This window comes from Gavialis gangeticus, unplaced genomic scaffold (genome assembly GCF_001723915.1).
Source record: "Gavialis gangeticus isolate Ggan-Ray unplaced genomic scaffold, GavGan_comp1, whole genome shotgun sequence".
NCBI lineage: Eukaryota > Metazoa > Chordata > Crocodylia > Gavialidae > Gavialis > Gavialis gangeticus.
The window spans coordinates 167,128,080-167,139,662 of NW_017729024.1; the positions used below are offsets into that span (position 1 = coordinate 167,128,080).

Below are 11,583 nucleotides of genomic sequence, written 5' to 3' on the forward strand. Positions count from 1 at the left end.
GTGGGTCCGGCCTGCCCCCCCACGGGGCCTGGACCCCCCCCTCCCCCCCCATTTGAAGCTCCGTCCCCTGACTTGAAGTCCCGTCCCCCATTTGGAGGCAGGGGTTTGGAAACACAGGAGGGTGTAGCTTTATGCTGTTGGAAAATGTGGGTTTCCCTTGTTTGGGGGGAGGCTCCGGGCTTGAATCTCTCCTTGTAGAAACGCTGACCGCGGCAAAAAATCTGAACTCAAATGTGCAGCGTTGAGCGTGCCAGGTTGCAGCCTCTGCACTTCTCCCTATGCTTCTTTTTTGCGCTCCCCGTCAGTGGCACCTCCAGGTTGGCCTCCCACTGTGAGCCGGAGGCAGCTGTGGCTGGGAGGGCCCTGGGCGAGCGTGGCCTGTCTTCCTGCCATTCCTTCACACGGGTCTCGGAGCGCAGCTCGCTGATTGGCGTCTGCGGGCTCCCTGTGCTCGCTTGGGGGACAGCGGGCACTGGCTGGCGTGCTCTCCCCCGTGTCCCCATGTTAATCTGTGACATCACTCCATGTCCTTCCTCTTTGTCTCCCGGAAATAGTTGGTGTGTCCCCAGTGGCTCCTTACTGTATTCTGTGATGAGCCTCAGCCCATGATCTTTCAGCACATCAAATGAGCCTGTGTCGCACTGTGGCAGAGAGCAGAAGCGGAAAGGGGGAAGGAACTATGTATGGGGGGGTTCCCTTGTTCCTCTCTCGCTTGCAGCCTCCAGTATTTAAGGTCTAGGAGGTCCTGATTTGGCCTCTCACTCCCGTGTTCAACAGCTGCCAATGTCTCCTTTCCTCCACGGATGCGTCCGGTCCCTTTGTGAACCTGGCTAAGCTGTTGGCTCCCACCACATCTGGTGGCAGTGAGTTCCACCCTCTAATAACATGCTTGGGGACCAATAACTTCCTGTTGTTCATTTTAAACTTACCGCTTAGAAATTTTGTGTTGTGATGCCTAGTTCTTGTACGGTGATAGATGGTCCATAATAAATGATCCTAGTTACTTTCTCTTCACTGTTTGGTAGAGGAAATAAATAAGGATTTATTACTTCTAGCAACACTTGCCCAGCGTGGATGATCTTGCTGACAATTTAAGGGTAAACTAACAACAGAAAGTTCTTTTTCACCCAACGTGTCATTAAAGTGTGGTAGAAGTTGATGGGTCAGCCAGGTTCAAAAGGGGACTAGACAAATCCTTGGAGGAAAGGGACACCAGTAGCTATTGAGCATGGGAGGCAGGGGCACAGCCTCTGAACTGGAACTGTTTAGACCCTAAATCAGGGGTGGGCACAATGCAGCCTGCAGGGCCCCTAAAAAATTTAGGAAATTAATATATACCTGTCCCTGGCTGCCTGTCACGTGGCCCTCGATGGCTTGCTGAAACTCAGTAAGTGGCCCTCTGCCTGAAATAATTGCCTGCCTCTGCCCTAAATGCTGGAGGCTGTAAGGGAGAGAGGAAGGGGAGATGCTGGTCAGACCCAGGTCAGTCTCCCTTCCAGCCTGTGTGGCACAAACTGGGCAAGATGGACTGTAGTCTGACCCAGTAAACGGCAATTCTTATGCTCTTATGAATGGCCCTTCAGTGATGCTTTTCAGACAAATATTTATTTAAAAAGCCTTATTCTTCTTGAAGCTTGTGTGGAGATACTGCATCAGTCCTTTTTTCCAGTGTTTTCGGCTGGGTTGGATTCCTCCAGGAGTTTATTCAATACAGTTTATGCTGTTTTAAGTTGAGGCAAATGCTGGTATATGATGGTTTAGATGGGCATGGCTCTGCCTCTAGCAAGGGGTTGTACTAGGTGTGATCTCCTGAGGTCCCTTTCATCCTTATCTGTGATTCCGTGATACAGTTCTGTATTAAGAAAGGAGTTACTTAAAGTATGCCTCAGTCACAGTTCCTGAGCTTGATGTTTGTGTTTTAACAGTATGGCTGGGATCATTCAGTTCACAAAAGGAAAAGACTCCCCCCTGTGAAAAGGTCTTTGGTGTACTACCTGAAAGGTAGAGAAGTCAGGATGCAGAATGAATCCAGCTACCACCGTTTGTTGCGTGGATATGCAGCCCAGCAGCTCCCCAGTCTCCTGAAAGAGAGAGAATTTCATCTAGGGACCCTTAATAAAGTTTTTGCATCTCAGTGGTTGAACCATCGGCAAGTGGTGTGTGGGACAAAATGCAACACAGTAAGCATGATCTTTTTTTTTTTTTTGTTTCCTCTAATGTCTGACAACTGTTTTTCCCCTGCCCTTGCATATCACCATAAACATTAAATGTAGATTGCAGAAGGAAGTATTGGGAAGTAGCTGGAAGTAAAGTCAACTCACGTGCTACCTAATTCTAGATAGTTATTTATACTGTGCTCATCCCTTGTAACTGAGCACTGTGCAAATTGACATGAGTACAAGAGTAATGGCCTATATGTAGATCCAACCCCTCTTCTTTCCTTTAAAAGGAGGTTGGGGGGTGGAAACTAAACAAAATTTGGATATACTTGACCCTCACTTCAGTCCTTAGGGTGGCAGGTTTGTGCTTATTATAACCTTTTTGCAAAAGATGGCTCCCTGTCTCTGTCCTAACACAGCCCTATCTCCATTGTTCAATAGTCTCATTCTTGAACAAGTTGTAAGTACCTTACTGTGGCTTTTAAAAGGGCAGTGTAAAGATAAAATCTTCCACATAAGCTGCAGTTTCTTCAGCTTTAACATTTTATGGTCTTAATAACAAAGCTGAACTTGGGGGGAATAAAGATTCACTGTTTGTTTGTTTTTTTTTCCTTCACTTGGTTTCAGTCTTGGAACACAATGACATTCACAAGCTAGATCACTGATTATGCTCACTTCTAATAAAGGGAAATATTTTTAAGTCCTTGTGGCTTCAGTGTTTGATTTCAGACACAGGGGGGAAATGTTGAAATACAGTTCTAGGTAAATAAAACCACAACTGCTTCTTTTGTTCTGGTTGGACAAAATCCTGTCTCTGTTAAACCTGACAGCGAAACTCCCCTTGATTAAAACAGAACAAGGAATTTGTGCATGAGGCTTTTTGTGACAGTGGAAAAATAAAAGGTAGGCTTTATTTATACTGTTTTTTAGGTAAACTTCTGAATAAACTGACAGGTGCTGGATGAAGCTGGCAGATGAAACAGTGCCAAATCACCTAGGCTGGATGGCATATTAGAAGTTGATTTTATCTCCTCTTTATTTTTATTTTTTTTGCTTAAAGGCTTTGGAGAAAAGTGAGGAAATTGCATTTGACTGTTCTTCATGGGTAGGAGTAGTATTTCCCTATTTAAAATGGTCCTATTTTAACATTAAAAGAGTAGACCTTTTACAGTTTGGCATGTAAGAACTGTTGTTGAGAGTTAGTGGCCACCGATACGTAGGGTTTTTATTTATAACTGAAATTAACTTTTGAGCAGAGACTAGTGATGCTCTGTGCATGTTATCTTTTCCTGAGCCTATAGACAGAGCATCTCTTCTGGGAAAGTTTACAAATGAGATGTGCAGAAACATGGCAGACTCAAAATTTTGCCTTACCATTTCAAAAAGAAACTTGGAGCATTTATATAGCCATCACAGAGACCGAGACAAATGGGCTGTTGCCTAGTTAAGCCACCTTTGTGGAAAACTGTTTCTAACTTAATCATTCCAGCAACAAAGGGGGAATCAACATTACTTTTGTACCTGTACTCCATAGGCCTCTGTAAGTGTGAACTCCTGAGTCTGGTTCAGACCTTTGAATGTCTGATATTTGAACAGAGGCAGTATCCTTTATTAAAAGATGTACACTATTAAAAATGTAATAAAAGTCTTACTACTGAAAAATTCAGGAAAGGGAGGTTCCTACAGCTGCTTTGGTTTAACCATGTTGTTCGAGTATTACCTTTTTATATGTGTATCTAATGCATAAGATTTTATGCCATACATTGTTAGAAACCAGGAATAGAAAAATATAACGGAAAACCATCTGAGCCAAATTAACAATTTTAATTCAGCAAGGATGTTAAATTGTGCTATATTTCTTGGTATGAATCTGGAGTTAACTTCATTAACTTCAACACTACAGTGAAATTCCCATTGTTTACCCTGGATCAACAGAAAATTTTGACTAATAGCATTTACTTTTTAATCAGAGGTTAAGCATGTCACCAGCTGCATTTTTGTGTTTTAATATGCAAGTTGCCTTTAGCTATATCCATATGAACATTTTGAAAACTTTTACTTTAACCATAAAAAGAAGAGATACCAATGTACTATTACAGTTTTGACTACTTTTGATGAATCCACATGGTACTCAATTGGTCATTTTACAAACACTGTAAAAGTAATATAGATAGCTTTTAAGAGGAGCTGATTTTATACCATGTCAGTGATATAACGTGCTTATATAATTCTCTCTGCACTCAGTTTTTCGGGTTTTTTTCCTCTTAAAAATGTCCCTGTATAGCACATCTGAGAGCTGGATTATTGTCCTAGATGTGGATTTCACAATTGGCTAAAATTTTATAAATGAAGTGTTTGTCTCTGGCATAAATGATTGATAACTAATGTGTACATATCTTAGTGTAGTTCTCTGCTGAAATTTAAAAATGGCAAGAGGTCTGGGTTTCCCTGGGGCAGGTTCCTGTTTGTCATGCATAGGACTAGCACAGTGGGGCCTGTAGGTGTCGGTGCAATACAAGCATTGACTTACAGCCAGCATCCTCTCTTCACCCAAAGCACTGAGATTTATTTATTTTTTGCATATCTTTCAGAAAGCAATGTGAAATATAGGCATATCCAGGCTCTTATGCATCTGAGGGGCGTCTCTGCTCTTCAACCTTTAACTCAGGAAAGACTTCTTAAAATAAAAACTGGGATTGATTGTTTTGCAACTTCCTGTTGTTCTAGCAGTGCTGTGGTCAGAACTCATCCCTGAATGCACCAAACTATTCCAATTATAAGTCAACCCTATGTTTTTTACTTTTGGTGGGGGGGAGGAAGAGACAACATTTTCCCTGTAAATGCAAGTTGATAACTAAAAATAAAATCTGACCTCAAAAAATCTTTCAAGAGATCAAATAACCCTTGGGGTCCTTTCTGTGGTTAAATAGCCTGAAAATCCTAAAATAAAAATTCTGCCGAAAATGTGTCTATTTTTATTCCATGCTGAGAATACAAAGGTCGAGTTTGTTGGGGGCTCAACTATAGGTTGGTTCTCATATTCGCTGAGCGCTATTTTTATGGCCCTTTCTGGGAGGAGTAGTGAACTTTATAACTGGAGCAATATATGCTGTTTTGGTAGAAGCTAAAGGAGGTGACAGGCTGAGGCAGGCAAATACTAGAGATGTTAGAGTCACTCCATTTCTACAAGGCGGTCGCTGGTGGTTGACTTGCCTCTAGCAGAGGAAGGCAGTTTTTCTGAGTATTCTTCTTTCCCCCCCGCCCCCCAGTTAGGACTGAGAGGAAGTTGAGTCCAAAAATAGCTTTCTCTTAAGAGCCACATTCTGAAATCCTTCTGTCGGATGTCTCCTAGATTATCCTTTCTTTCCCAAAGTGCGTGGTGAAGCGTTCCCATTAGTCCCAGCGGTCCTGCCGCCACTGGTCACAGGCTCCTGGCCGTGCTTGGACATTGTCGTTTGTTCAGGAGGATCTGTGTCATCACTGTTCTCACTGGAGGCTTTCATCCCATGGGATCTATCCTGGGATTGTTAGAGCATATCAGATGGGACTTCAAGGTATTTTCTCCCTCTTTAAATGAGAAGACAAATGAGGCACAGAAAAAAAAAAAACTTCTGATGCTGCAGCATTTCAGTAGTAGAGGTACGATAACATGGCAGGTCCTATCAACTTTAATGGAGGCAGTTGTTGGTGGTTCCTGAGGGCAAAGCATGATTAGTTTTTACTTGGGAAGCCAATTTAAACCTTGCTGTGTTGCCCCCAGTGACTGGTATGGAGGACCTGAAAGAGGGCTCAGTCTCCTTTGTGAAGAATGAGCCAGGTTTGCATCTTGTAACCCTGCAGGCCTTGACTAAAGCTCACTTGATAGAGATTTTTAAAAGTCTTGTCATGCAAGGCTTCCACGTGCCCATCTTTCAGTTGCTGTTGGTAAATTATACGGTGACAGTGTCTTGTACCTGAGGAGCAGGTGGTCTCTCTTCTGCATCCCTTGCAATTTGTGCCAACATTTACATGTCCAGCCAACTTTGAGAAATTAAGCTTGGTGGTAGAGACCCAAGCAAAGCCAAACCTGTTGGGTATTGGGAAGGAGCGAAGAGAATAATGATAGCATAGCTACCGAGCTGCTGAACATGTGCAACTCCAAACCTGAGAGGGAGTTTGTAATGAAACTTGAGTGCCTTAGGGCACCCCCTTGAGATAACGATATGTGGTATCTGGTAACATGCGCTTTGCGTTTGAAACCTAATTTAGATCCTGCTGATATTGGCTCGGTCTAGATTTTTATCACTCCCATCACCCTGACATAAGACTGATGGAAGTTGCCTCTGCCTGCTTGTGACCTTCTCAAATAATTGTTCCCATGTGTTCTTCCATGTTGCCCCCCTCATACGTGGATTGGTCTCCCTGTAGTGATCCATGGAGTTTCATTCTTCTTATATTCTTTAGGGCCCACTGGTACTGCAAGACTTGTACGTGGAGATTTAGTACTGAAGAGGCTGAGATTAGTGCTTGTATCTGGTGGGTGAGAGTCATCAGTTTGAGAACATGGCTTTTGTGCAGATATGAAATTGTTGAAGAGCAAAGATAAATACATCATTTTAGCTATGGCACTTGTATTATCGTGCCTCTGGAGGGACCTGCTTGTGGACTGGAGTCCATTCTGTTTGATGCAAAAAGATGGTTCCTTCTCTAAAGAACTTGCCATCTAAGGACACAAGCAAGAGATGGATGTGGGAGCTTGAGAAAGCAAACTGTTAATGTGATGGGCAGTAGCATTAGTGAACCAGCATCCTGATGGGGTTTTTTTGTAGGTACTGTGACCACGAAGAGATTTAAGGATGCATTTGAAAGAAGATACAGTAGTTTGAGTTGTACAGTACTTTGAGTTGTAAATGCATTTCCGTTCTGGTTTGACAAACTAGCTATTGGCACTCAGTGATTTACTTTTTTACCAAGTCAGACAGTCTAAGCAATATATTTAAATACTAGAATGAATGACTAAAAATTATTTTAGTCTATGCTTAGCTAATAATGCTGGTTCCTAAAAGAACCATATTCGGAGAATTACTATGCAAAATTAATGTAATTGGCATCTGTCCTTCTGTGAGGAAAAGGCAATCAGTCTGAGTTTATGCATATTCTCTATGCTGTCTAAATCTAAGTTTGTGCTCATTTTATGAGAGGTGCTTTTAATGAAAGGTGACACTTCAGTACTGATGCAGGCTGAGCTGTGCAGCCAGGGAGGAAGTAGCATGTTGAATTGCTGGCTTTAATACAGGTGAGCAGCGGCAGGGGGTGCTAGTTCTCTGCCTGCAGCACTTCAAGGTGACTCTGAGTCTGACTTTTTTTTTTCCTCTCGCCTGTAACAATGGGCACTGTGCTTTCCCTATTTGCCTGTTTTCAGTGTAATTAATGACCTCATGTTGCTGCCTAAAGTGTTCCCTAAAACTTTGCAATTTGTTGGTGGGGTGTTCAAAAGTCCCAGTGAGACTTGGAGGTCTAAGAAGAACAGCAGTCTCCTTGTGTCTGAAAGCTTGCAAAGAACTTCGTTCCATCTATTCAGTTGGTCTAATAAAAGATATTGCATCTACCCAAAGAATGCTGCCTGCCAGTGAGAAATGCAGATTTGTTGGGTAAAGGACTCTGCTTTATTTGGCCAAACACTTCTAGTTTAAAAATAAAAATAAAAAATTGGATCACGACTTGTTTCTGACATGCTGGAGCCTCTCTTTTCCTTCATTGTCCCTGAAAGTCAGGTAAGGAGCCAAAGGGGTGGAAGAGACATGAGGCTGAGTCTTGGGGGATGCGGGTTCAGTTTGTCCCAGTAACACATGACTCATGACTCCTTCAAGGCACTTTGTTGTGAAGTGGAAGGAACTCCCTTTTTGGCTTGGTCTCCTTCCAAGAGCTGGAAAAAACCCCTCTCTCTTGGGGCCAGGCCACACAACAGCAGTTTGTCATCTGATGTCCAAGGTGGACAGCTAGCTCTACTGGTGTAGTCACTGTAGTAGATGTTGTTATAGCACCTCATTGCTGGGTAGCAGATGCAGCAATTTCTGTAACGGAGCAATTGGCTGCCTTTGGATAGACTCCCTGTACCCTGTGCTGGTGTAACTTGTATTGGTGTAGTCTTCCTCTGATGTTTCCTAGGGTAACTCTACTTCAGTTTTTAGTAGGCTGCAGTAGTGCAGGGCTGTAAGCTGCCTCCCCCACTCCTTCACAGTGATGTCAGCGTGCGTTACAAGGTAAATTGTCATCTATGTAGATCTTTAGTAACTGTCAGGACCCTAATTGCCAGTGGGGCTTCTAGGCACTAATGTGATAACAAAAGCAATAAAGTATGCATTAGGTTAGTAATCCAACAAAACCCAGCAGGGGTGTGTTAAATGTATCTACAGTGCCTTATCTGACTACAATCGCTAGTACTCCAGGTTCAGCTCTGACCCAGGCAGGGTCCCTCCCTTGATCCATGAGCACTGTAGTCCTCACAGGTTGCACTTCTGCATCAGAGGAGGAGTCACAGAGGCTACTAGACAGGCAGGATCTCTTAGGGCAGTCGGATTCTTCCCTTTTAAGTGCACAGGTGTCTACAGAGCAAGACAGCTCAGCTTTGTTTCACTTTGTGGGACTAGGTGTGGTGCTCTGGCTTGTAGCACACAGACAAAGCTTTCATGGCCAGATGAAGCTCGAATGCCAAGCTACAGCATACTGACCACTGATAAAAAGCACTTTTGTAGTTAATATTTTCATGCAAGAAGTTAAAGAAACAGATGCACAGATCTCCAGTTCATTGCTTATTATGATAGTGGGTTTTTTTCAACGTAGGATTGTTTCAGCTAAAGGAGACTTATTGAAAGAAGAGTTCTCTTCCTCACCCTAAAGAAAAGAAGAAATAGGTTGTATAATGTAGCCATTTTAGGATCTTCACCTTCAAGAAAAGGGTTGCTGTAGAGACTGGGTTAAGTATTTGCATGCATACTGTATTTACTCACATGGTGCATGCGGCTTGTCCCTAGAAACAGCTCCCCAAAATTTTGGGTTTGGGCTTAAGGAAGGGGAACTGCTTTTCTGCATGGAATAGAAGCACCCAACTTTGATTCCTGCCCTCAGCAGCAGTGGCATTTTTATTCAGGCAGCCGAGATTGTCAGTTGCCTTAATGGCTCATTGTCCTTTGCTCATCAGCCATCTCTCCTTTTTAATGGACTTGATGTTCCACTAATCAAGCTAACCTTTTTTCTGGGACTTTTGCTGTCTTCTAGCTACTCCTGCTCTCTTCTCCTATTTCACATTCTTGCAGAATGTTTAGCTCTTCAGAATTGTAGAGCCAGCCATGAAGGCCAGTCTTCAGCAGCAGCTAGCATTTCAGCTTTTTGGAATGGGGAAGATGAGCGAGCTGAAGATGAGGCTCTGTCCCTGCTCTGTGCAGCTGTAACTCTAGAAATATCTTTTCTTCTTCATTCTGCCATCCCAAAAACAAAGTGTGTGTCTTATTTGGGGAGGAAAGGGGAGAGATGAGAAGAGTTGTGAAAAAAGATAATACTTTCCCACTCTCCCCATAAAGATGTCTCTGGTTCATTTAGGACACTTGTGAAATAATAGGGAGCAAGGTCATTTGACTTCTTTATGGTTTAGCTTTACTAACATGCTGTAGTTTGTTTATCTTTATTAAAGGTTTAAAAAAATCCACCAAACCGTTTATACTTTAAACATATACTGAAGTGCCTGTAACAACTGTAAATGGCTGTCTAACTTCCTACCACTTGCCCAGTTCCACAACGATGTATTTGTTTTGCGGGCTTTGCGGAAGTTGGTTAAGTAGTCTTGTTAGTGACAACAGAGCATGCTGTCATTTCCTTCCTACTAGATTGCAAGAAACCAGAAAGGTGTGTAAGCCGGCAGCGTTGTAGTCTGAACACGTTGGCCACATTGCAGACGTATTCGAGACCTTGTATCTGTGGCACACCCAGGTTATCATGGTCGTTTTATTCTTAATTTGCCATGATGGCCTTTAGAGCACCCAAATATACTTAATTGCATCACTAAAATAAATGGGCACGTCGCTATAAGAGCTTAGAATCTAAATTGGATCCATATCTAAATTGTTAGATAGTAATTGTAGTACAATGACAGTAACTGTAGTAAAACTTGTGAAAAGCATACTTGACCTGCAGGAGTGAGAGAGGAAGACTATCAAAACCACCAGAATGGAAGATGGTATCCTTGAGAGAGGAGGGAAAAGTACTATTACTGTCTTGTGGCAGGAGCAATGACATGCACCTTAAATCGCATCAGTTTGGATAAGTGGGGGATAAGGAACAACCTACACTTGTCCCAAGAGCTGAACAAATGCCTTGTCTCATCTTTGGTTACCTCTTCATCCTGACTGAACACTATTGGTGGTGTAATGCATGGTATTGAAGACTCTGATGTAGAAACTGCCTTATCTGAGGTGAAAGCAAAACTTAGATTGCTTCCAATCACAAAATTGAGGGCCTAGATAGTCTCAGCCCAGCATATTAAAGGAATTGACATCTGAAATAGCAGCAATTCTAACATGGATGTTCACCAGCTCTGGGAGAGTCTCTGTGATTAGAAAATAACTAATTTTGTAAGTATCTTAAAACAAAGCAAAGAGAAAAGAAGTGATCCAGGCAATTACAAGTGTGATAGCTTGGCTTTGGGAGTAGGTAAGATCTTAAAATGTACTGAAGAAAAGAGTAGTTACAGATACAGAGGGAAAAGAAAGTAGGACAGAAAAAATTGGTTTATCAGAAGATGATGGTATCAGACTAATTTCATTCTATGATAAGTTTTAATGAAGCATAATGCCAGTGGACTTAATTTATCTAGATTGAAATGTGAGATGGGAAATTGTTGACCACCTGGCTATGCTAGAGTTAGAAGTGGGTGACATGACTCAAAGGAGGATGGATAGTTTGCCTTTAAGCATAGCCCACTAATCTGACCAGGGAGCAGTCATCAGTGGTGTCCCTCTGAGATTGAAAAAGTCCCCCAGTTTAGGAGCATCCACATATGTCATGAGGACACTGCTAACTCCAGTACAAAGTTTGATTTGAAAAAAAAAAAAAAATGTTAAACAGGACAGATAATAACACCAATGTGGAAGATAACCAGGTTGTTAGGTGGGATAACCAGGTTGTTATACGAGAAGATTTGGGTAATTGTATGGAATGGAGCATTTAGCAGTAACACCATTCCCCTAGAGACCAATAACAAGGGCTTAAGCTATAAGATTTTAGTGCAGAGGCACTAAAATCAAGGGATGTAGTGGTCATGGGCGATTTTTTAATTACCCAGACATCTGCTGGGAGGAGCAGTCAGCCGGGACGGACCGCTCCAGGAGGTTTCTGGCTGAGATGCAGGACCTCCACTTGATTCAGGAGGTGCACAGTCCCACCAGAGGAG

The 11,583-nt window shown here is 42.6% G+C and overlaps 1 protein-coding gene across 1 annotated transcript in view; it reads left to right on the forward strand.

Annotated features, from left to right (window-relative positions):
• Window positions 1-1,913: 1,913 nt before the first annotated feature.
• DCAF12 (DDB1 and CUL4 associated factor 12) overlaps window positions 1,914-11,583 on the forward strand; it is a 40,100-nt gene continuing 30,430 nt past the window's right edge. Inside the window, exon 1 of the mRNA XM_019518074.1 lies at window positions 1,914-2,180. Coding sequence (XP_019373619.1) covers window positions 2,016-2,180 — 165 coding nt within the window. The 5' untranslated portion in view covers window positions 1,914-2,015. The remainder of the gene's footprint in view (window positions 2,181-11,583) is intronic.